This window comes from Rhinopithecus bieti, unplaced genomic scaffold (genome assembly GCF_001698545.2).
Source record: "Rhinopithecus bieti isolate Rb0 unplaced genomic scaffold, ASM169854v2 scaffold_23816, whole genome shotgun sequence".
In the NCBI taxonomy this organism is placed as follows: Eukaryota; Metazoa; Chordata; class Mammalia; order Primates; family Cercopithecidae; genus Rhinopithecus; species Rhinopithecus bieti.
The window spans coordinates 676,678-703,763 of NW_016811019.1; the positions used below are offsets into that span (position 1 = coordinate 676,678).

Consider the following 27,086-nt stretch of genomic DNA (forward strand, 5'->3'; position numbering starts at 1 on the left):
CAGAAAGGGTTTATAAAAGTAAATTTACTTACACTACAATTCTGCATGGTTCTCAAGTGGGCAAAAATTTAAAGAAAAAATATTTTAAAAGAAAAAGAATTCTGCAGAAAGGGAGTGAGGCTGGGCAAGGGTTACGTGAATTCTATGTGATGATTCAACTGTTCGTTCCTTTTTTCATGCAGCATACTTTTACTGAGTAATTCCCATGTGTTAGCACTGTGCTAGGAATGGGAGAAGTGATGGCTAGTAACACCTGAAAGAGCTAGTGGTCTAGAGAACAGAGGTTCACAAAGTTTTGGTCTCAGGACCCCAAAAAAGCTTTTATGTATGTGAGCTATATGCATCAATATTTACGTATTTTAAATAAACCCATTACATATTAACATTAAAAGAATAAAACATACATTATTTTGAAAATATGTTTTCCAAAATATAGAGAGAACATAAAACACATAAAATATAAAACAAATTTTAGTGAGAAAAGTGGCACTGTTTTATCTTACTTTTTTGAGACAGAGTCTCACTCTGTCACCCAGGCTGGAGTGCAGTGGTGCGATCTTGGCTCACTGCATCCTCCACCTCCCAGGCTTAAGCGATCCTCCCACCTCAGCTTCCTGAATAGCTGGGACTACAGGCACGCGCCACCATACCTAACTGATCTTTGTATTTTTTGTAGAGATGGGTGTTTCGCCATGTTGCCTAGGCTGGTCTTGTACTCCTAGGCCCAAGTGATCCGCTTACCTCAGCCTTTCAAAGTGATGGGATTACAGGCATGAGCCACCACACCCAGCCAGCACTGCTTTAAATGTTTTCAATTCTCTTTTGTGTCTGGCTTAATGGAAGACCACTGGATTCTCATTTCTGCTTCTGTATTCAATCTGTTACAATATGTTGTTTGACTGAAGTATGTGATGAAAACCCAGACTCAGCAGATATGTAGTTGGAAATGAAACTTGATAATCCCCTGCAAAAGTCTTGGGGACTCCTCAGGGGTCCTTGGACCACACTTTGATAGCAGCTGGTCTGGTGCAATGATTTCTGAACTTTTTTGATCAAACACCTCATCAGTAAAAAATCTGAAAATATTCCCATCACTATATGCATATTTATTTAAATATACTATTTTGCTAATATACTATTCGGAAATATTATAAACCATATACACATGAAATATACTGTACTATTAAATATACTATTTTGCTATACTATTATTAAATATACTATTAGCAAAACAGTATATTTAAGAGTATATTTTTTGTGTATATGGTTTATAGTATTATTTATTACAAACCATATACACATGAAATATTTAATACGAAAAATAAAAATGAACAGAAATGCTAATGTTTTTCCCAGTATACTAACGCACTGAGTACAAACTCATTGTGGGGACTATTGAACTACGAGAGACAGATATATACAAAGAGACGCAAGAGAATGTCAAAGAGGTTCTAAAAGATGAACTTGTCATTTTGTCCCACTAATAAGACACGAATCATGGAAGGACTAATTATTTTGGGGTTTTCTTCTATTTTAAAAATAAGGTAGGGAAACTTCCTTTCTCCTTCATCTGTGAATAATGGGGTTTATTTTCTGATTATAATGGTATTTATTATGGAAGATATAGAAAATAAGACAATAAAAAACTAAAATGATTATAACCTTTACATCCACAGATAATTACCATTAACATTTCTATGTATATCCTCCCAGTTGTATATTTATAAACTAGAATAATACCATACATATTGATTTATTACCTGCATTTTTTAAAACAATACATTTAAACACATTTTCATGACATTAAATTTTCTTTTGTTTTTTGAGACAGGGCCTCACTCTGCTGCCCAGGCTGGAGTACAGTAGCACAACTGTGGTAATAGGCTACTTTTTTCTCCGAGAATTGGTTTTGTACTGCCCACTATCTACTTCATTTCTTCCATAGATCTGGCAACTTGCTAACCTACAGCTACTTGGTCTACAACTCTCTGTGCTGCTCATTCATTCACCAAATATTTATTAATATGTGCTAAATAATAGACACTACTATCTTAGCTTGTGACCTAAAGAAAGCAAGCAGGCTAGGTGCAGTGGCTCACGCCTGTAATCCTAGTACTTTGGGAGGCCGAGATGGGCAGATCACCTGAGGTCAGGAGTTCAAGACCATCTGAGGTCAGGAGTTTTCAGTCTGGCCAACGTGGTGAAACCCCGTCTCTACTAAAATACAAAAATTAGCTGGGTATGATGGCAGGTGTCTGTAATCCCAGCTACTCGGGAGGCTGAGACGGGAGAAGCGCTTGAACCTGGGAGACAGTGGTTGCAGTGAGCCAAGATCATGCCACTGCACTCCAGCCTGGACGGCTGAGTGAGACTCCGTCTCAAAAAAAAGAAAAAAGAAAAAAGAAAGCAAGCATTCTAATGGTAGACTTGAAATTAAAATGAAAGGCTTAGCTGGACATGGTGGCTCACACCTATAATCCCAGAATTTTGGGAGGCTGAGGCAGGAGGATCGCTTGAGACCAGGAGTCAAGACCAGCCTGGGCAACATAATGAGACTTCGTCTCTACAAAAATAAGTAAACAAATAAAATAAAATGTAAGACTTGGGAACAGAGGAGAATTTCCTACAAGCTATTAGTATAAAACATGTTATATAATCAAAAGAGAATTCCCATAATCTTCAGCCCACAAATATGATATCCATGATAGCTTTAATAACTACTTATAAAGACAAAAGCGAGAGGGAAAGGAGCTGAAATTTCAGAATTCAATGCTGGCAAATTTCTAATATTTTAGATAGTAATTAAGGGTATTGGTAAATAAATACTGAAAAAGTTTACTAGTCAGTAGGCTTTCTGAATCCATTAAAAGTTATGACAACAGTATAACATTGAAAATGTATATTATATAATGTTAGCTTTAAAATACTAAACCAACAGTAAAATTACACATGCATATGGGCAACAGAAGTAGGCAACATAAAAACTGCTTATCAAGAAGTCAGGCTCATAAAACATTTATTTAGAAATTTTTCAAACAATATAGAGGGAAAGTTTCAGGGAATATTCCCTATATATTCCCACCTAGAATCCTTATTTATCCCACATTTTAACTCTTCTCTTTCTTTTTATAAAATTATAATAAAACTGAGAAACAGGATCTAACTTGTAAAGTGGCTCCTAGGTTATATCCAGGTTCAGGCCATTCTTCTAAATCAACTTCAGCTGCATTGCTATTTTATAATACTAATACCAAACATTTAATAGCTCCATAATTTCAAAAGAAATTCACATATACTGTCTCACACCAATGACCCTGTCTGTTATTATCCACACGTTACAGATGAAAATGAAGCAATTATAGGTTCAAGTACTTATCTAAGATCAAAAGACTAGTAAGTCAATACCCTGGTTTTTCTAACTCTTGCTACATACAGCATTCTGTTAAACTTTATTGGACTCTATGATAAACATTTTGATTAGTGGTCTTCATATACTATCAGATACTGAATAATCAAAAATGAATTACTCTACATTTAATATATTTTCCTTACAAAAAGCAGTAAATTATACAAATCTATTTTAGCAAGATAATGAAAGCTAAAACATAAAAGAACTCAGTAAACAAACACTGTAATCATAAAATTCTACATAATCAAGATTTATATTATAGCATTTCAAACATGTAAATCTTTTATATAAACATCATTCCTACTTTGTCTCCTGGGAAAAATATTTCTAAGCATTTCTAAAGGAGAGTATTTCAAGATCTCATAAGCTCGGGGTATTAAAACACCACTCAAGTAAGACGATCTACTAATTTTTTCTGAATCAACTGTGATTTTACCTTAGATATGAACTTGAAGTTAGATTTCTGATTTGAAAAATACGCATATTAGAAATAACATTCAAGTTAACATGATGCTATCAATGAAAGAGCTGAAAGGTCAAATCTCATCAAATGACCTCACAGATGATAAGGATAAGAAGGATATAACTGATAGTGATATAGCCACAGTTGTCTTAGAAAGCTGAGTAACCCTTTTCCAAAATGCTTGAGACTAGATGTGTTTCAGATTTCAAACATTTTCAGATTTTAAAATATATGCACATATATAATGAGATTATCTTGGGGATGGGACCCAAGTCTAAACAAAATTCATTTAAGTTTCATAAAAATCTTACACACATAACCTGAAGGTAATTTTATACGTTTTTAATAATTTTGTGCATGAAACAAAGTTTTGACTGCAACCCATCAAGTGAGGTCAGGTGTCAAATTTTCCGTTTGTGGCTTCATGTCAGTACTCAAAGAAGTTTCAGGTTTTGAATTTTTTAATTAGAGATGCTGAATCTGTATATATACATGTCAGGTTCCATTCTAAGCATAAATTATCTCAATCTTTGTAACAACACTGTGGAATACCACTATACCCAAAAAGAAACTAAAACTTAAAACAATAAATAATTTACCTACATCACACAGCTAATAGGCAGTTACACCCAGGATATAAACCCTGACAGTATTGATTTTATAATAATTAAAAGGTATCCAATTTACAGGGTCAACTATTTTAGAACAATAAGGAAAGATAAATACTTAATCAGTACTTACCTCTTCAGGCAGTTCACTGTACATGGTTTCAGAGGTAGACAATAAAAATATAGGTGAAAATGATGGTATATCTTGTAGCAATGTCAGAAAAGTTGCTCTCACAGTTTCACTGACAGCTTCCCACCAATCCCCAATGTGAGGCATGTAAACAATACTAGGTACTGTTCTTCGAGCTTCACGAAAAATCTGATTAAGGAAAACAAAAATCTGATTAAGGAAAACAACCAGCATTAAACAACTCAAATTGATTATTCTAAAGTCTACCCAGTAATCTCCAAATATATGAAATATGTCAGGCCTATTACAGTCATTAGTTTCAGCCTCGAAATTTAAGTTCAAGAAATGATACACAAGCCTTACACAGCTTCAGTCTACCCTTGCTCCACCAAAAAAAAGTTATGTTTTGCCCTTTATTCTTATTCAGTATATATTAACAGTGGAAGGTATCAAATTGCTCCACTTATCTAGCATGTAAAGATAATAAAGCAAAACACCACTGTAAAATATGCTGCAAATAAATAGATAAATATACACCTATGGCACTCGTGATATCCATAAACTTTACACAAAGAATAACAACACAGCTTACATTTTTGAGCACCTTGACTAAAATCATACAATATATAAATTAATCATTTTAACCAAGATGTACCATGCTAGAGCTTAAAATTAATGAACTACCTGCTGAACCAGTCATTCACCTCCTCCCATTATCTTAGTTCAATATTTTATAAAATAGTCACAAAATACTCTAACTTACCTAAAGAGCAAATGATTAGCAAAGAGCTCTGAGACACTTCCATTGTTAGAAAATACAAAATCAAGTTTTCCTCAGGTGTTAAAAAGAGTCTTAACCATAGTTTCAATCACGCTGTACCAACACACACCAATAGGGACCAGGTTGGCTATCAGTAAGCTGCCAAGCTGAATTAATGCCCCTTACTTATTAAGTCGACAGTTTAATATCACACCAACAAACTCTGACATGTTAATAGGACATTTCTCATTATCTTTAACAAGTTGAACTATAAAAATCTTTCTTCCATTTTGAGAATTCTATTCCTAAAATGCTCTACTTATTTTCTCTTATTTTTAACACATTTCAATTAGCCTATGTAATATACAAGATACAGAAATAAGAATTAAGCTGGGCGCAGTGGCTCACACCTGTAATCCCAGCACTTTGGGAGGCCGAGACAGGCAGATCACTTGAGGTCAGGAGTTCAAGACCAGCCTGTCCAACATGGTGAAATTCCATCTCTACTAAAAATCCAAAAAGTAGCCAGGTGTGGTGGCGCACGCCTGTAGTCCCAGCTACTCAGGAGGCTGAAGCAGGAGAATCGCTTGAACCCGGGAGGCGGAGGTCACAGTGAGCCGAGATTGCACCACTGCACTCTAGCCTGGGAGACAGTGAACCTCCATCTCAAAAAAAAAAAAAAAAAAAAAAAAGAAGAAGAATTTAATATTTAAAATGATTGGGATTACTGGAAACTATCGTAAGAATCAAAAGTATTATTTTTCTTTAATGAGTAAGCTTACCACTTACATACATTTCTTAAATAGTGTATTTTATACAGCTTTCAACCTTCTGTGTAAAATAAAAGATACTGCCAACTGAATAATAAACCAATTGAAAGAGGCTCAAATAGTAATTGGAAAAAATGTAGATGTTATGATCACTCACATCAAAAGTAATATTTGCTCCTTCCCTTCCTTAATATTTGCATATCCACCAATCCAGAACAGTTGTACAGTACAACTCCTTCAGGACTCTCAAATTTTGACCTTTTCTGCAAACACGTACCCTCCTATCCTGGATCTTGGAAATCCAAGGATTTTTTTTTTTCCAAAGTTCTTGTAGAAAATTCATAAGAGAAAAACAAGCATAAATATTGGCAAAAGGAAAGAACCATGCAGAAGCACAAAGGCAACTGAGGCATTTATTAAAAAAAAAAAAATTACATGCCACCCAAATCAGGCATGGTTACATGGAAGACAGTGACCACCTCCTTTTGTCACTTTACAGTTCCCCACTCTGTGCTGGTAAAACAAGAGACAGTCAGCAAAGAAAGAAAGGTGATCATATGAAAGACTAACCAACTATAGGTTACTAAGAAACCTCACAAAGCCAATCACTTAATTCGGCCATGCAAGCTACCACATACATGCCCAGGGTATGAGAGAAGACAGGAAAACATGCCTTTAAAAAAATGAAATTTTGCCTTTGATTTTAGTACTTCTAGATTAGATTTTCCAGGAACATGTGCTGAGAACATCTAGCCATTAAAAAATATCACAGAGGATGAGCAAAGCAACAGAAGGTTAAGTGATAATAATTTGACAGAGTCAGAAGTTAACTACAAGTATCTTAACTGTATTTGCAAGGGTGAACTACATACAATCATCACCAGTTCTAAGAGGTGGTTTGTTTTTTTTCTATTTCTTTTTTTCCTCCAATTGTCTCAAAATTAACATGATATTGAACTCAAACTGAACATGATATCGTATTGACCCCATTTAAAATTCAGAAATTTTCCACATTTTCAAAAAATTTCTTATTTTCATCTCATATTCTCAAAATCAACAAATGGAACGTGACATCCTACTGGTCCAATAAAAAAAAACTGGAGGCTTTTTACTTCCAAAGCCTTTAAGAAAATGTCCTTCTTGATAAAAAAAAATTTTAAACTATATTTGAAAACTTATTGGGGAAAAAAAATCAGGCAAGTCTAAGATGAACATGGAAAAATAAAAAGGCTTCGCCTTTCTGATCTATCAGTGTATAATTACATGAATTGAGAATTAACCTAACTACATGAAATACCAACATCTATGAAATATTTTTGTAATTTTTCTCCTAAGCCTTTAGAGGAAAACCATCCTTAATTTCTAGAAATACTAAAAAGCACTATTAAAACAAGCTTTCTTTTTAATTCCTTATTCTATGTCATCTCAGAATATTAAAATAAACTTTTATATTTTCTTTAGATTTATAACCAGTCTGTTCTAATTCCCATTTTGTAATAAAAATTCAAAAAGAACAGAGTTTGAGAATAGCATTTAAAAATTCTTAGCATATAAGCAATAGGAAAAAAAAAAAAGTTTAATCCTAGTATGATTTTTTTCTGTAATATAAAAACAGCTCTTGAGCAGTTTGCTGGTAACTTTTAAAGTGTGGAGTAAAATACACTCTGTGAAATCAAATACCAGATAATTCAGAATAGAAAAATATAGCCTAGTTTCAATGAAGCGGCAACTGGCTTGGGAACAAGTGATGCCATTTGAGAACTAGAAAAATACTCACCTACAGGGTGTCTTGGATTGGTGGATGTGCAAGGTGTAGTAGAAAACAGAAAAACTGTTATAGAAAAAAAAAAAGACAGTAGGCCAAATTACTGAACCAACCGTTTCAAAATACCTCTGACATGACCAGCACTCTTGCACAAGTAAAATGAACAAATACCAGCATATGTGAACTGTTCATTTTGATTCTTTATTACATTATACTCCATTTCCTTCTGACCTCCTTCTTGCCACAGACATCATAAGGACCTTAGATAACAATTTTTTTAAAACTTTCTTTATTTAAAAAAAATCACAAACTACTTCCTCTAAATATTAAAGATATTAAAGGCAAAAATCAGGTCACTGAAGTCAGAAGTAGCCATCCAAGGAAGCAGTCATGATATAAACTGCACTTACAGTTACAAGAGTTCTAATCATCTCAAAAGCTAAACTTTGAAGTCAGCATTTTAGCCATCAAATTAAAATGTTCCATCCATGAAAATTTAGTGTATTTTTAAGTTAAGAATTTGTAGTCCCACAACAAGCCATTTCCTTTAGAAAGTGGAAACTATACAATTTTTAAACCCAAATGTGAATGAAGCAGAAGGCTCAAAGCCAGTATCACTTTTACCTGCCTAAAGAGGGCAATATAGAAAAGAAACAACTGTTGTCATCAAGAAACTTCCAGAACTTGTCTCAGTCACTTAACAGTATTATAAATATATTAAAATTATAAAACACAGGTAAAAGAAAAATGTTGGGAGCTACAACATCCTCAATGTTTATAAAAATTAAAAGGCACTAATAAATAAGTTTAATTCTTTCTGCCATGCTATCAGAAATGATTAAAATAAATAATATCTGTGCATTGCTGGTGGCTTTATTTCATTTTTATTCCTTTATCTATTTATATTCCCTTTATCTAAGATTTATTGGGAATCTCTTGTGAAAAGAAAGCATGTCTGGATTCTAAAGATTCAGGATTCAATAAATAAGGTACAAATTTCTTTACATGCACACAAAATAAGCCTGTTATAAAACACATCTGTACTAGTTACTGAACTATGGTAGTAACACAAATTAGCATTTTATGAAAATTAAATCACTTAAATTCTTCTTCTTTTTCTAATATTTTCATTCCCTAAGGACTTCAAGAATTTCAGTAAGTATGATACACTTCAGGTCAGGATAATTTAACTTGTCTACAACTCAAAAAAAAAATTATTTTTTAAGTGTTGCTATGGAAAAACTCAGATATCCATGTGAGCAAACACAAAAGCATCCAAAGTATACACAGACTCCTACAGAGAAATCCAGAAATCTATAAGCACAAACACAAGAGCAACCAAAGTATACACACAGGTAAGTACATTAATACCTTCATGCTATTCAACCAAAAAGAATTTCCCCTGGGAAATTCTAGATAACAATTTCTCTCTGGGGAAATAAATGCATTTAAATTTTCACCAAGAAAAGACCTTATTCACCTTTTGAAATTATTCCCAACACCACATAGTACCTAAACTCCAAAGCTTTTCAGACCATATATAAATGCATTAATTGAATCAAACCTGTCTAATAATTAAAAAGATAAAATACAGCACACTTATCAGTCCCTTTTTTCCAAACCAACAATAGAAATATACAGGAGGCAAAAAATTATATTTGAGGATGTCAGAAAAGGAGAATCATAGTTTTGTTTTGTTTTTTAAGAGTGTTAATGCCAAAGGTCTTTTACTACCAATATTAACATCTCCCGCCTTGCTGTAGGACTCAATAATTACTTGTGAACTTAAGGGGGCAACCATAAATCTTCCAGGCTATACCAAGGGTTCTCATTCTCCTTCCAAAGCCCTTGGAAGACTGTGAAATGCTCAGTAACATATGTGTGTACACACATGCGCATGCGTGCGCATCTGTTTCAGTAATAAATGTTGGACTAATGCCTAGTGACCAGCTAAAGTACTATAGCTCAAAGTGAGAGCTACTGAAAACCTAGAATAGTAATATCTGAGATGCATTTTTACAAAGTACAGATTCCTGGGACTCATTCCAAATTGAGTGAATCACAATCTATGGGCGCGGAGCCAGAAAATCAGAAATTTGTATAAGTATACTCAGGTGATTCTTATGCACACTAAATCTTAAGAAACAATACGAAAAACATTGCTTTTTAATATAGTAGATACTAACTCTGCCATTTTTTACTCCAGTTGATGATATTAATCAATAGCTGAGTCCGTCAGAAGGAGAAAAGAAAGTTCTATCATGTATATTCCTGTGCATGTATGTTTTCAAGGACAGACATAAAATGAAACATGATCCCCACAATATAAAAAATATCAAGTAGGGGTCTCCCACCTTACCACATATAATACATACAGCCCTTTAAAAGTGATTTAAGATTCCCTTTAAGACTGCCTTTCATGTTCATGTTACACTACTAAATACCAAATTTAATTGATATTAGGTATTTTAGAGCCTGGGGAAAAGAGAAAATATGCAAGAATAACTTACCAGACTAAACTCTTATATTACACATCGATTTAGAGAGAGAACTCTGAGTACAGGAGGACTAGCTCCCAAGAAAGGTGAAGCAAAAAGGAAGAAATGAAAAGGAATACAGAACAGAAGAAAAGGTAATCTTTTTCAATCTTTCCAGTGTTTTACCACCTGACTCATGCACTCTCTTCCCTATAGCTTTTGTACCCACTTATAACCTGGTTTGCCAACCTCTACCAATTATTTTAAAATCCCTCTTACATTATATAACAACTTCTTTTTGCAGAATTTGTTAGCAAAGACAATGTTATATTTATGAATGTAAAATAATTTTAAATATGCACTTAAGACACATATAATCACAGATTAGCCAAGACATCCGGTCTCTGGCCAGTGTTGCAGATAGAGTGCGGGTGTCTGCTATCAAGACTGCACTTCATGGCTCAGGTCCTGGCAGACTGACTATCCAGGAGGAGTCACTCTAGAGTAAGCTCGACTTCTAACCCAGAAGCTCTTAGGTACACACTGAGAAGATGAGATGCCTTAATGTACTAGAGAAAGTGAAATACAACCAAAATGATAGTGAGTTTTTGTTGTTTTTCACAATCAAGTGACACCTCTCTCCTTCCCACCAAAACAAAACAGTAGTAAAAGACAAGAAGTGTACAAGAGACCAGAGGATGTAGAATTCAAAGTTGGCCAAGCAGGATTCCGAAAGATGCCATGAAAAAATCAGAAAAAAAAAAAGAAAAGAAAAGAAAAAAAAAAACCCTGTAACATCAATATATAGTTCACTACAATGCTTCCTAAGTGTTTCCTTACCTTTACTTAAATAACATTAAACCAGTAATGTTTGTGAATATATATACAAATTAGCCATAAGGAACAACTATAAACAAAAATAAAAAAATCTTTCTCACTTTGAAACTATTTCTCTTGGCCGGGCGCAGCGGCTCACGCCTAGACTACAACCAGCACTTCGGGAGGCAGAGGCAGGTAGATCACCTGAGGTCAGGAATTCAAGACCAGCCTGACCAACACGGTGAAACCCCGTCTGTACTAAAAATACAAAAATTAGCTGGGCATGGTGGCGGGTGCCTATAATCCCACCTACTCGGGAGGCTTAGGCAGGAGAATCACTTGAACCTGGAAGGCGGAGGTTGCAGTGAGCCGAGATCACGCCATTGTACTCCAGCTCAGACAACAAGAACAAAACCCTGTCTCCAAAAAAAAAAAGAAAGAAAGAAAAGAAAATATTTCTCTTTTAAAGTGATTTTTTTCATCTTTAGTTTGCTCGATATAGTCAAATAAAAACTTCAAAAAAGAGAATTTTCCAAACAGTATAGCATAAACTAAAAAGGCAAAGTTCACACATTTTCCAACCTTCCAGATTCCTTCTACCCAAGTCAAAGCAACCATATTAAGTTTTGGGGATACTTGCTTTTTCACTAATGTCATCTTCATTTTTCCGTTTCAGCCCATGTAAATCTACCTCATTCGTGTTAATGGCTAGACAGTATTCCTTCGTATGTCAAGATACACCATAACTAATTTTAGCTGGTCCCACGTGAAGGGATATTCAGTTTGTTTGCCTTTGTGTTTTGTGTGGCAATTACACATGACACAGTGATAAATATACTTGTCCATTTAGCATTGAATACTTGTAGCTAACATATCTTTAGGAAAAATTCCTAAACATAGAATTTCTGGGTCAAAGGGTATATGTACTTGAAATGTTATTTTCTTTTCTCACACTACACCAATGTGGTACTTGAAATTTTAAAAGACGGTGCCAGATTACACTCCAAAAATATCAAATAAATTTACATTTCCACTAAGTAAGTATGAGCATTCCACATCTCCAACAGGAGCATTATCAAGCTTTAAAAAAAAAAAAAAAAAAAAAAAAAAAAAAAACACAAAATCTGATACTTTATTTTCACTTAAGTGAAGCTTAGAATCTTTTCACATCTGTTATTGGCTGCTTTTTCTTTTCCCCCATAAATATCATGTTTCTACTTTGCCAATTTTTATATTAGATTGCTATTCTTTCTTCTCACTGATTTTAAGGCATTTGTCCATAGTTAGGAAACCTGTTCTCAACATATCTGCTACAAATACACTTTTTCCCAGACTATATCTATTAATTTAATTTAAGGAATGCTTTTTGTCATGTGTAATTTAAAATTTTATATAATCAAATTCCTTCATATCTTTATGTTTTCTAGCTTTTGTGCATTGCTTAGAAATTACTTTCACACATAAGATAATAAATACACTGACCTTGTGAATTTTTCCAGTACTTTTATAGTTCCACTGACCATGTAGAGTTCATTTTGGGCTATAGAAAAAGGTAGGAAATCCTAGTTTTATTTTGTTTTGCTTTTTCCCCTATTGGAGGAACTTGCTAGTTTTCCAAGACCATTTGGTAAATAATCCATTTCTTCCATCTACTGATATGAAATGTCATCGCCATTGTGCTCATCACCACCAAATTCTACTTCTACAAAAGTCTAAGCATGAATTGTCTCTTCTGTTCTAATACTTTTGTCTATTCTTGCACAGGCACACATTCTTTATTACTGTAACTCTATTACACCCTTAAAATTTTGGTAGGGCCCCTAATGACACTTTTCCTCTAGAATTCTCCTTGCTAGTCTCATATTTATTTTCTAGAAGAAACACAGAACTCTTTTTTTTAACTTCTCTCCCTAAGTCTTGAGGAGATTATAATTGGAACTATACTTAATTTATACATTAATTTAGGAAAAAAACCTCACAGTCTTTGAATTTAAAGCCTTACCATTCATTAGTTGTAAGCAGTAGCAGTGGCAGCAACGGTAGTAGTAATAAGCATAAATATAACTAACTTTCATTGAGGACTATATGTCAGGCCTATTTGATAACCTCATGGTGTCATCTCTGTTTCACAGATGACAAAATTAAGGCTCAGAGTGTTAAGCTACTTGCCCAAGGTCACAACCACAACTGAGATTTTAGTCTGCATAATTTGACTTGAGTCTATACTCTGAATTAAATAAGTTTAACACAGTAATTATAAACAAGGTGTGCTTCTTCCTCTAAAGCTCCACATATTAACACAACATTATCATTAGTATGAAAACACCGTTAAGTATTCTAGCCAGGCATGGCTCTCTCTATGAAGATGGCACTGTGAAGTATTCACTGAGATATGCCCATCCCAAATCCCCAGACTTTCTTGTTCCTATATAGTGGTTCACTCCCAATGCAGAGATCTGCAGCAATGATCAGATCATGGGAGCTGAGAGTAAGAGGTGATGAGAATATTGACATTTAATTGATATCTAAAGCAGAGAAACCATCTAAACTTTGCTATTTCTTAATATAAAGATTAATAGTAGTGTGTACACACACATGCACACACATACACACACTAGAAGTACATTCACATATGGAGTTGAATGCTCAACAGGTTTTTAACTGCCCAAATACATTTGAAATTTATCTATGTAGAACATTCCAACCCTCCTGCCTCAAAAGAGTCAATCAGAAGACTGAAGATAACAAACAAAATTCTTGGCTTTTGGTTTACCAAATAAGCTCCTGAGATCTCAAGGTAGAGATTTTAGTTTGAGACAACCAAATTTTGAAGTCTACAAGCTTGGTTTGAGACCCAAATGCCAAATCTCTACATATATATTTACTTCTTTGGAAGGCCAAGAAGGGCGGATCACGAGGTCAGCAGATCGAGGCCATCCTGGCTAACATGGTGAAACACCATCTCTATTAAAAATACAAAAAATTAGCTGGGCATGGTGGCACATGCCTGTAGTCTGAGCTACTCGGGAGGCTTAGGCAGGAGAATCGCTTGAACCCTGGAGGGGGAGGTTGCAGTGAGCTGAAATGGCGCCACTGCACTCCAGGCTGGGCAACAGAGTGTGACTCAGTCTCAAAAAACAAACAAACATATATTTACTTTAGGGATATGGGAAGAATACAAGAGACTAGCCCAGCTCTGGCCTCCTTAATAAAGATGGCTTCCTCCCCCCGCCAAGAAGACTGATGATACTATGAAAGGCAGAGAGCAGCTTCTCTGGCCTTTGGGTTGGGAAACAAACAAATAAGGTATATCTTTCATATATTCAACTGTCCCCCCCAGCAACTTTTAGTTTTCTTCTCATAGTCCCTTCATACTGTTTCTGCTAATGTGTAAAATCTTTATGTGTCCAACTGGGAGCAAAATACTGGTAGACAGCATTTAATTGAGGGGTTTTGGAAAGAAACCTTTAAATAGGGCTTTAAAAGTGATAAAGTGCTGGTAGGGTGTTCATATCCAGAGACTGTGAATAAAAGAGAAACTAAATCAATACTACTATGAATTGTTTAAAAAATGCATATTTCTTGCTACAATGTAGGAAATGGTCGGTTATAGTATATGTATTAAGTATCTGGAAAACGTAACTGGGAAAAAAACAACAAAATTGTGTAAAATGTTTTAAGTGTTACTACTCCAGTTATCTAACTCTAAAAGCAGGCTAAGTAGCAAAGTACAAAGTGGCATTCCTTTCTCTAATTTATTTATTTGAAACATTATTATTCAAACATTTAATGACCACTATCAGCCGGACACCTTGTCAGAGTTACATAAATGGCTTAGATATGGTCCCTTGGCTCAAAAAATGTATTACCCTCATCCCTAGTTTCAGTATGACATAATATATCCATGGTTATATATAACAACCTCAAGAAATATAAACAGCCCCACTAGAACTTTGCTTCACAAACCAGTAAATACAAAATAATTGAAAGTCAAATATCAAACACACAACTATCAACACAAATATCTATAACTTTTGAACTGCTATCACTATTCTAATATGAATATTAAATCCTGGTATCTCAAATTGGATATCATTTCCCCTTCTATGATAAGGCTCTAAGAAAAGACACAAGTCTGAAACTGCTCTGAGACCACAGCTTTGAACAGAGGGTCAGAAAAAGGCAAAATAAACTCCCTTTCTACATACAATGCATAATGAAACAGGGTATTAAAATTTCAGTAAGGAAGATCATGAGAAAGACAATGAGCTCACTTAAAACACTGTATGCATCAAAAGGATCCTTTACACTAATACTAGAATGCCAATGAATAACCAACAAAAAGTTAATATTCATATCATACTCTGAAAAATCTTATCTGTAAACACTACACACTAGAAATATTACCAAACTAGAAGCAATAAGAAAGTCAGAAGTGCTCTGAGATGTGATACAAACCTACCTGTGCACATGATTCCTCAGGTGTTTTGGCACTAACTGAATAAAGTGCTGGGAGATCTAGTCTATGCACAGAGAATCTTTCTAGAGTGTGCAAAAGTGCTGGAGCAAGGTGAGAAGTTTGACCTGAGCCCCGTTCTCCAGATAGCAATAAGCGTGGCCTGTATGAGGTTGGCTGATGATATGGTGACCTGTAATACATGTAAGACACAATTATTTCAAAATCATATATTCTGAAGATAAATATGAAATATCAGGCAAATTTTTTACATTAAAACAATTTAACTCCAAATTAACAGAACTTTCCTATATTATTTTAGTACAGTGATTTATTTTTTCATTAATTATGGTTCTAAAATGTTGGTACCTCTGCCCATATTAATAACCAAGATATAAAAGTATAAAATCCACTTTACGGGCCAGGCGTGGCAGCTCACGCCTGTAATCCTAGCACTTTGGGAGGCCGAGGCTGGCAGATCACCTGAAGTCAGGAGTTCAAGACCAGCCTGGCCAACATGGTGAAACCTTGTCTCTACTAAAAATACAAAAATTAGCTGGTTGTGGTGGCGGGCATCTGTAATCCCAGCTACTCGGGAGGCTGAGGCAGGAGAATCACTTGTACCCGGGAAGCGGAGGTTGCAGTGAGTTGAGATCGCACCACTGCACTCCAGCCTGGGCAACAAGAGCAAAACTCTACCTAAACAAAGAAACAAACAAACAAATAATGAAATAAATCCACTTTAAAATAAAATAACCTTGGTATTCCTGCTATCATACCACATATATTAACTTGAAGATGCATTAAACTCCAGTATCATTTAGTTATTAATTATCCAAGGTTAAATGTTAGGAATCTTACTTTTTGACAAAGAGGTAGATCTGAAGATTATTCCAAATGTAAGACTCAATTAACAGGCGGGGCCTTTAGGAGGTGATTAAGTCATGAGCGGTCAGCCCTCATGAATGGATTAGTTATATTATCAAAGGGCTTGATAATAAAACTAGCTAGCTAGTCCCTTCAATCCCTTCTGCCATGTGAAGACATTACTGGTCACCTCCAGAGGAAGCAGTGCTCAAGGCATCATCTTAGAGGTAGAAACCAAGCCCTCACCAGACACCAAATCTGCCAGAGCCTTGATCTTAGACTTTCAGCCTCCATAACTGTGAGTAATAAATTTATGTTGTTATGTTCTCACTCATAAGTGGGAGCTGAACAATGAGAACACACGGACACAGGGAGGGGAACATCATACACCGGGGCCTATGTGTGGGTGGGAGACCAGGGGAGGGATAGATAGCATCAGGAGAAATACCTAATGCAGATGACGGGTTGATGGGTGCTGCAAACCACCTTGGTAGGTGTATACCTACGTAACAAACATGCACATTCTGCACATGTATCCCAAAACTTAAAGTATAATAAAAATAAATAAATAAATTTAGGTTGTTTATAAATTACTCCGTTTAAGGTATTTTGTTATAGCAGCAGGAACAAACTAAAACCATCACAATTTTTAAAAGAACAAATATATATAAACTTCTTCCAACACATATTATTTCTGTAACAACAAAAACTAACTGTTCCTACCCTGACAGATGACATCTAAAGCCCCATAACAGAGAAGGAAAATATATTAAACCAAACTTGAACTTGTCATTTCGAGATTCTACAGCACCATTAAAATAACAAATGAAACAAAGTTTACTCTCCCTGTGGGGAGTCCTAGACATTCTAAGGCAATACAATAAGAATAAAGCAAATTTCAAATGGAACGAATAGAAAGCAATAAAGGAAAAAATTGACACCTGTAAAGCATATGATTATGTAGTAGCAAATCCAAGAAATCAACCAAAAACTGTCAGAATCTACGAGCAAAGTAACAAGACAGAAGAAACAGAAAAATCAATAGATTTCCTAAACACCATCAATAACCAATGTAAAAAAGGAAAGGAGATCCTATTCACTGCAAAAAAATAAAAAAATTAAAAGGTAAAACAAACATTATCAAATTATAGTCTTAGCAAGAAAAGAGTAAAACTGAGCCTGAACACAAAGACTAAATATATAAAGACGTCAATTCTTCCTAATCCATTTACTTTTCCATTTTATACGCATAGGATTTTCAAGCTGAAATCCCAAAAGAATTTTTGGGAAGAGGGGAGTTTCAACTTATTTACAACTTTAACTGAAAGAATAATCAAGTAAGAACATCAAGAAAACTTTTTAAAAACATGCTATCACCTGGGCGAGATGGTTCACGCCTGTAATCCCAGCACTTTGGGCGGCTGAGGCTGGTGGATCATGAGGTCAGGAGATTGAGGCCATCCTGGCTAATACAGTGAAACCCCGTCTCTACTAAAAATACAAAAAATTAGCTGGGCATGGTGGCACGTGCCTGTAGTCCCAGCTACTCAGAAGGCTGAGGCAGGAGAATCGTTTGAACCTGGGAGGCAGAGGTTGCAGTGAGCCGAGATCGCGCCACTGTGACAGAGCAAGACTCAGTCTCAAAAAAAAAAAAAAAAAGCTACCAACTTTAATGCATTCAAACATGTTTTAGTAACAAGCACTTCACAGAGATTTCTTGTTCAATTTTCTTAACAATTCTGTGAAACACATAGTTTCATTTTATTAAACAGATAAGAAACCAGGGCGCGTGGAGGTTAGCTATAAAGTTGTATAACCAGATGGAAGAGTTCAAATTGTCATTCAAGCCCATTTATTTGACTGCAAAGCCCAGGTTCTGAACTCACTATGTTAAGATGTGTCCTACTTTATACTGAAACACATTATAGAATAACAGTTAATAGAATGTAGAATATACCAAAGAAACAGAATTAAACATAAAAGGCAGTCTAGGAAATGATTAATCGTAATCACTATATGAAGGAATTTCATATAAAATGAAATAATGTATATGCATATAAATTTATAATACTTTATATGACAAATAGTTATGATTCATAGTAAAATTCATATAAAATATTTTATTATTTTATACTATAAGATGATTTGAATTATAATATATAATACATACATTTATATTAATATAAATTTATAAAATTTATAAGAATTTGTATTTTCTTATATGAAATAATTTCATATAAGAAAGGAATCATAAAAAACAAACGAGGGCAACACAGTGGCTCACACCTGTAATCCCAGCACTTGGGAGACTCAGGTAGGCAGATCATTTAAACCCAGGTGTTCTGAAACGAGTCTGGGCAACATGGCAAAACCCCATCTCTACAAAAAATTTAAAAACAAAAAAATCAGCCAGGCTTGGTGGTGTGCACCTGTAGTCCCAGCCACCAGGAGGCTGAGGTGGGAGGATCACATGTGTCCAGGAAGTCAAGGCTGTAGTGAGCCATGATGGTGCCACTGCACCCCAGCCAGGGTGACAGAGTGAGACCTCATCTCGAAAAATAAAATAAAAAGAACAGAAATGGATGATAAAATAAACATTTAAAAACGGAGGAGTCAGGTCATTTCACAGCATAAGCAAAATGAATTCTAACACAAAATTTAAATTAAAAGATTCACGTATTTTTAATTCATAATAATCTAAAAACCTCTGTAACTCAAAAATTATAATCTGAACCAAATAGCAAACAACCAAATGGCATAAAGAATTTGTCATACAGCAGGGCACGGTAGCACATGCCTGTAATCCCAGCTACTTGGGAGGCTGAGTTGGGAGGATGACTTGAGCTCAGGAGTTCAAGACACCTGGGCAACATAGAGATCCCATCTGAAAAAAAAAATTGATAGAAATAAGCATAAAAAGAAAATTTAATAAAAAGAATTTGTCATAAACAGGAACGGTTCTTAATGTACAAAGAGTTTATATGCATAGTTTTTAAAAAATCCTCCATGGGCAAAGGACGAAAACAGACAATTCAAAAAGAAAATAGAAATAGGAAACTTTTTCAAATGTTTATTTAATTATATAACTATAGAATGCCTCCCATGCTGAATGCCTTAGCCCTAAGTATCAAACAATACCAGTGTTGTCATACAGCACATAATTGAGTGGTATTTAGTAAAAAAGTTAATACACAAATTACCATAATTCAATGTGATTAGTAAGTGGTACTGTTTAAGTACACAGTGCTATGGAAGATACCAATTAGAGACTCATAGAAGCCATTCCTGGAAAACTGTTACCAAGACAGAAACCCAACAGATTGGAGGTACAAGAGATGAATTCCAAGACTGCAAAACAGGATGCACAAAGGAACAAAGGTTAAAAAGAACATGGCTCTTTGGGGTAACTGATACCCCCTGTTGATATAGCCAGTTTTGGTTTTATTTGTTTGTTTATTTTGAAGTACTGGGGACAAGTTGTAGAGGGTGCGGTAAAGGTACTAGGGTGGGAGAGAAAAAGGAAGGTAAATTAGACTACGAAGGGCTACAAGTGTTTTGTAAGCCATGTTAAAAGTTTGGAATGTGGCCGGGAATGGTGGCTTACACCCATAATCCCAACACTTTGGGAGGCCAAGGCGGGCAGATCACAAGGTCAAGAGATCGAGACCATCCTGGCCAACATGGTGAAACCCCATCTCTACTAAAAATACAAAAAAATTAGCCAGGCGTGGTGGCAGGCACCTGTAGTACCAGCTACTCAGGAGGCTGAGGCAGGAGAATGGTGTGAACCCAGGAGACAGACCTTGCAGTGAGCCAAGATCATGCCACTGCACTCCACCCTGGGCAACACAACAAGACTCCGTCTCAAAAAAATAAAAATAAAAGTTTGGAATGTGTACTGAAGACAATAGGGAAGCATTAAGATACTTTAGAGCAGCAAGATAATCATATACAAGTTTAGGGCAGATAACTATCTCAGCATGTCAGTATGGGAAAGGGTTTTGAAAGAAGGCAAATGAGAGGAAAGATAATCAGGCATCTGCTATAGTAAGCCAAGCATGAGATGTGAATGACAATTCAACAAGAATAGTGTTAGAGGAAGAAGGAATAGCCTGCGATGAGACTTACTTAGTAAGAAAAATCAAAAAGACTTGGTCATTGACTAGACAAAGAAAGAAATAAAAGGAAAGAAGTTGAGAATGATGTCAAATTCTAGCTGAGACAACTGAATGAATGGTGGCTCATAGGAGTCACAGGGAGAGAAGGAGCGATATAGTCCAGCTATGTATAGAAAGATCCATGGTACAACAAAGGGGAGATGGATCACTGGTCAGGGTCTGAAGATCAAGAGCAATCTAGGCTTGAGAATGAAACGGTAGTCATTAACAAAGAGATAAAAAATTGAGAAAACATAAATGAAAATAATGATAGACACCTTTTATCTGTTAGATGAATAAACCAAAAATTAATTTCAACACCCATTATCAATGAGAGGATGGGAAAATTGATATCCTCATAACCAGTAGAAGAAAAGCACAACTTTTCTGAAATGATATGTGATAGATCTAAAGATGCCAAAATGTATGCCCAAAAGTATTCAGTAACTCACTCCACTCCTAGGGACTCCCCAGCCTCTTACTGTCTTCTATATTTTTTCCCATAGTACTTATCTTCTAACATTTTATCTATCTAGCAAGCTATTACATTTATTGTTTTACTGTCCATCTCCTCCATTTAAAAATACAAGTTCAATGAGGGCAGGATCTTACCCTATTTTGTTCACTGCCCTATCCCAAGTACCCAAGACAATGTCTGGAACATGATGGGCACTTTCACAAAACATTTGAATGAGTGAATGAATATATGAAAGAACAAATGAACAATTCAACCAAACAAAAAGATACTATATTCATCTATCTGGTTTGTAAAGATTTTAAAAGACAGTGCTCAGAACTGACAATGGTATAAAAAAAATACTCTCATACATTAGTATGAGAAATGTAAACTAGTACAAGCCTGGAATGCAATTTAACAATCTGTGTCAACATGTTAAATGTATACACTCTGACACAGCAATTGCAGTTCTTAAAAATTTATCTTACGCTTTGAATCAGATAGTGGTGTAAAGATGTATACTTAGAAACAAATCTATTGTTTATAAAAGAAGCTTGAAACCTTCAAATTTTACCAATAAGGGTCTATAAATTGTGGAATATCCAAAGTGTAAGATAATATGCAGCTATCTTAAAATAGTGGTATTAAACATATGCTGATATGAAATAATATTCCAAACATAGTGAAAAAGTAAGTTATATTAACAACTTATAAGAGGATATAATCCAGATAATGTATGGGTCTATACATTATACATGCATAGAGAGAACATGGAAGTGTGGTCACCAAAACTTTAACAAATATTACCTGCAGGTGCTGGGGCTTTAATTTTTACTTTCTTCTTTATGCTCTTCTTTATTACTTGAATTTTCTACAGTGTATATCATCTTTCTAATCAGAAAAAACAAAGCTATTTTCATTTGAAAAACCTCAGAAAGCTCTGTTTCTAATCACCCTTATGGTAATATAAAGTAAGAAAGAAAATTTATTTTCCATCATAAGGCTTCTCTACCAGATTGGTAAACCTTAACTATCTTGACTTCTCCTTTATATTAAATGTAAAAAAAAAAGAAAAGGTTTCCACACTGTTTCAGGAGACTATTTCCAGAAATCCACCAGCAAGAACCTAGGCTAGTGTGACTAAAAACCAGCACTAAAGTTACATTTTCTTCTGGCGAAGCAGTTTTTTTTCTGCATTCATCTGTAATACTAATACATCTTGCTCAAACAGAAAACTAAACCAACCAAACAAAAAAGACCGTATGTTGCCCATCTTAAAGGCCTTAATTCTACAGTGTATGCTTCTTGGAGAGTGTGAAATATATTGCTCAACTTACCTAAAGAAGCAATGCAATTCCCTAGCTACTTACTAAGCTCAGAAATAATTTGGAAAAATATGATCTTAGGAAACAAACAGCACAGAGTCTGGCTCTGCCACCTGCTAGCAACATGATCATGGGCAACTTATTTAACTTCTGTGTGCTTCAGTTTCCTCATCTATAAAATGAAGATACCACAAATGCAATATGATTGTTGAGAGGCCTATATATATTACTGAATATGAAGCACAGATCTTTACATACCAAACGCATATCTAATTTGTAAAAAGCACTCAGATGCAAACTCCTAATCCTTCATAATGAAAAGGACAGCAAATATCACTTTCTCCTGTGAGAACTTCTCAGACTTACAGCAGAATTAGTTCTGCTTTCATAGCACTTTCACAATATTGAAATGTTTGTCACCCCCAATAGTGAGACCTTCTCCAAAGTAAGAACTATGTTATATCTTATTCATGCTTATGTTTTCAGTATCTCATACAATGCCTGGTATAGGGTAAAAAAAGAAAAATTGGATAAATGGGTAGGTGAACAAAGAAATAAGTGAATAAATATTACTAAAACATCTAAAAAATGCTTATTCTAGAATATAGTTGTCGCATTACTTAATGAAAATCAATGAACTCGAAAAGCTTATGTAAAAAAAGCTAAAATTAAACCAATTCTTCCAGAAAAGCTAAAACAAAATGAGCCATACCAATGTCTCACATTAAATCAGCGGCAGGAAATGTCCTCAATAAAAAGTTAAAACTTAACACTGGACATGATACTTTCTAATATCAAAATCTATTTCTGTATTCCTTTACTGACAACAATTATCTTATAAAATTAAACACATGTCTTTTGATAATTTCTTTGTTTCTGCTACTACATAATACAAATTCAAATAACTATAACTGTCAAACACACATACACACACACAGAGAGAGACAGAGGGAGAAAGAGAGGGAGGGATAGAGAAGGAGGGAGGGAAGAAGAGAGGGAGAGGGAGAGAAAAGGAAGGAGAGAATGAGGGAGGGAAGGAAAGAGGGAGGGAAAGAGAGAGGGAGGGAAAGAGAGAGGGAGGGAAACAGAGAGGGAGGGAGGGAGGGAGGGAGAGAGAGAGACAGACAGACAGAGACAGGCTAGCCAGGTGAAAGGCAAAAAAAAAAAAAAAAAAAATTGGCTTTCCCATAACTATCAATAAAACAAATTTGTAAAATGCTGTAATAGCCTATAAAAAGACTTCCCCAAGAGCATAAAAGGAAGGATCTGGAGAAGAAGAAAAAAACTTACAAAGAGTTTGCTATTAAAGAATATATGAAGAAAAAAAGAGAAGATGAAAGTAATTTAGCCTCATTTTAAAAAACGAAAAACAAGAAAGGGTTATCAATGCAAATAATCAACATTTCACCAAAATCTACACAGGAAAACTTCAAGTTGGAGACTTAAATTTGTTCAAAATATTAAAAGTACACACAATCCAGCCTCTTCTAATAGAAGTGCTATTAGATCTACCTAATGGAAGCTTTATGGTTCTTCAACTATGGGCTAATTATGTAAATGCAAGTAAAGATGCTGTTAGTGTTTGAACACTACTTGGCCTCTTAATTTAAAATCAGATTTGCACTAAAAGTGTTTACCTAGTATAGCGCACAGCAAAAGTTGCTTTAACACAGATAATAAAAGGGTAAATGTAAATTGAAAAACTATGAAATCCAAATTATAAAAGTATAATGTTTCTAGAAAATCAAAAAGTTATTTAATTACTGAACAATTTCTAAATCAAAATCTCTTTTAGTAGCCTTAGAGACCTAAATGATCATCTAAAGTTTATTACAAATTAAAGTACTCCAGATCATGGCTAATATTTCAGTTCTGCCCATTAAATAAAAAGCAATAAAGTTGGGGCTCATGAGTTGACTTTCTAAGGGTAAGCCTTCCTCTGCCTCCATGGGGAAAAAAAATTCACCCCATCACTTCAAAAAAAAGTAAACTTGGCCGAGTGCAGTGGCGTACGCCTATAATCCCAATACTTCAGGAGGCCGAAGCGGGCAGAGTACCCGAGGCTTGAGACGAGCCTGGACAACATAGTGAAACCCCATCTCTACTAAAACTACAAAAATTAGCTGGGCATGGTAGCGCACACCTGTAATCCCAGCTACAAAGGAGGCTGAGGCACAAGAAAAGCTTAAACTCAGGAGGCAGAGGTTGCAGCGAGCTGAGATCGTGCCACTGCACTCTACGCTGGGCAACAGAGTGAGACTCTTGTCTCAAAAAAAAAAAAAGGAAAAAAAAAAAAAAGAAAAGTAGCAGGAAAGATTCTTCTAGTTGGAGAAAAAAAACACCTAAGTAGTTAACCAACAAGCTATTACCACATGAAAAAGAATACATAGTAAAAGTTTTCCAGAATTGTGTCCAAACAACAGAAAAACAATATCCTCACAGTTATAACCATAAGTAAAAATATACTATAATTCTAATCATAAAGTATCAAAAATCGCTCTAAATACAAAGAAATTTGATATAAATCACTCACATTGTAAAATGAAGGTAGGGTTTATGTATAGCAGCAGCTGATGACTGTTTCTTTGGTGATCCTGAGTGACAATGGGTCTCAAAAATTGATAAAGCATTTTCATCTTCACTATCCTCTAAAATTAAAGTTTCTATATCTGTTTAAAAAAATCACAATGTTATGAGGCTTATAAAGTCATTTAATATTAGTGCCTTACCAAAGCTAAGAAAAATTGGGTTAAAAAATCAAATGACATTAATAAGTGATCTATCAAATAATACAGGCAAATTGACAAACTGCAGCTTTTAAAATAACTTATAAACAAAATTAATAAAACATTTTCACCTTTACAGACTATTTACTTAAGTATTATGAGAGATAATTTGGAAGAACTCACTGACTGGCTTAAAAAAAAAAAAAGTCTGGAAAAGAAGTGGCACTCTCATAAAATCCCACCTATTTAACTAAAAATCTCTGAGTTAATTTTGACCAAAACCAGTCCATTTCATATTTGGTTTAATCAGTAGGTCAGCTGAATCAAGGCCAGTTCTTATAAAAGCAACAAGGAACAAACTGACCCTTATTTTTTAAAGAGGATACACCTTTTCAAGGAAGACTTAGTCTAATCAAAATGGAGTCAGAAATTCCGTCAAAGCTAATCTTAAAAATACACTCATTCATACAGCATTATTCTCTCTATGGGCCTTCGGTTACCACTCAGGGAACTAACTAGAACTAAAATCTCTACTGGGAATGCAACACTTAAAGCCTCGCCTGGACTACCAACAGCTATACTTCAAACATGCCTAATCAAAAGTGACAGTTCATTCAATAAAAAGCAATGCTACATGTGTACGGGATATGAGAGAGAATTAAGATTAAGAGAAATTATACCCTTTCAAAACAAACAAAAAATATGCAGATGCATTCTAAAATTAGATACTAAATTATGCTGGCAGATAGAGATCTCAAGTGGCTTTTAAAAGCTAAATATTTAATCGAGACCATCCTGGCTAACACAGTGAAACCCCATCTCTACTAAAAATACAAAAAAAATTAGCCGGGCGTGGTGACAGGCGCCTGTAGTCCCAGCTACCAGGGAGGCTGAGGCAGGAGAATGGCGTAAACCCAGGAGGCGGAGCTTGCAGTGAGCTGAGACAGAGCCACTGCACTCCAGCCTGGGCGACAGAGTGAAGACTCCATCTCAAAAAAAAAACAAAAAAAAAAGCTAAATATTCAGTACAAGTCATATTTTAATCTGGGAAATAACTGAGTATCTTTTGAGTGATAATTTCATATACAAGGAAATGATATTTATCTAAGAAAAACATTAAAGGTCAAAAGAAGCCAGAATAAATAATATGACTAAATAGCTAAAAACCAATTACTGATAATCAAATAAAATTTGGTTGCTCTTCTCCACTGGTCATGTCAACTAGTTCTACCAACTGAAACTAAAGCATACTTTACATTTACACACAAAAAAGCTGTAAGAAAACATAGCTAATAATGCTATAAAATGGTAATTCACAAATGGAGATAAAAAGCTATGATGAAAGAAAAGGTTTTTATGATTTTCTAAAGGTGACATAAGTTTTTTGGGAAGTTTTGGTACATAAAATATATATGAAATACATTTCCAGTTATAAAATTCAGAAATAAAAAATACACAAATCATGGTATGGTGCCTGGCTCACAGATATTCAGTAAAATATTCATTCCCCTCTGCCAAATTTAAGAAATCAGGTATTCCATGAGATATCTTATGTGACTCTGTCACTAAACAATTAAAGTTTCTGAAAAATATATTTATGACAGAAGAATTCATTGAACAACATTCATAATTTTTACTATTTTTTTTATTAATGTTAGTATAATTCTCTGAATAATTTTCTATTTGGTGCGGACTGCATTCCAGACAAGGTGCTAGGAACTGGAGAAATTAAGATAATCAAAAGATATTACTTTCCCTTCAAAGTTTACGAGCTTCATACTCTGATTAGAATGTCAATCTAATTTTATAATTTTTTTCCTGTAAATGAGTGATGTTTTTAATTTTATTTATTTATTTATTTATTTATTTATTTATTTTTTTTTTTTTTTTAAAGAAA

The 27,086-nt window shown here is 34.7% G+C and overlaps 1 protein-coding gene across 1 annotated transcript in view; it reads right to left on the reverse strand.

Moving 5' to 3' along the window:
• Positions 1-27,086, reverse strand: part of ATAD2B (ATPase family AAA domain containing 2B) — a 139,735-nt gene that overhangs the window by 44,874 nt on the left and 67,775 nt on the right. Inside the window, exons 16-18 of the mRNA XM_017893318.1 lie at positions 24,997-25,132; positions 15,664-15,850; positions 4,614-4,799 (exon numbers count right to left, since the gene is read on the reverse strand). Of these exons, the coding sequence (XP_017748807.1) occupies positions 4,614-4,799; positions 15,664-15,850; positions 24,997-25,132 (509 nt within the window). The remainder of the gene's footprint in view (positions 1-4,613; positions 4,800-15,663; positions 15,851-24,996; positions 25,133-27,086) is intronic.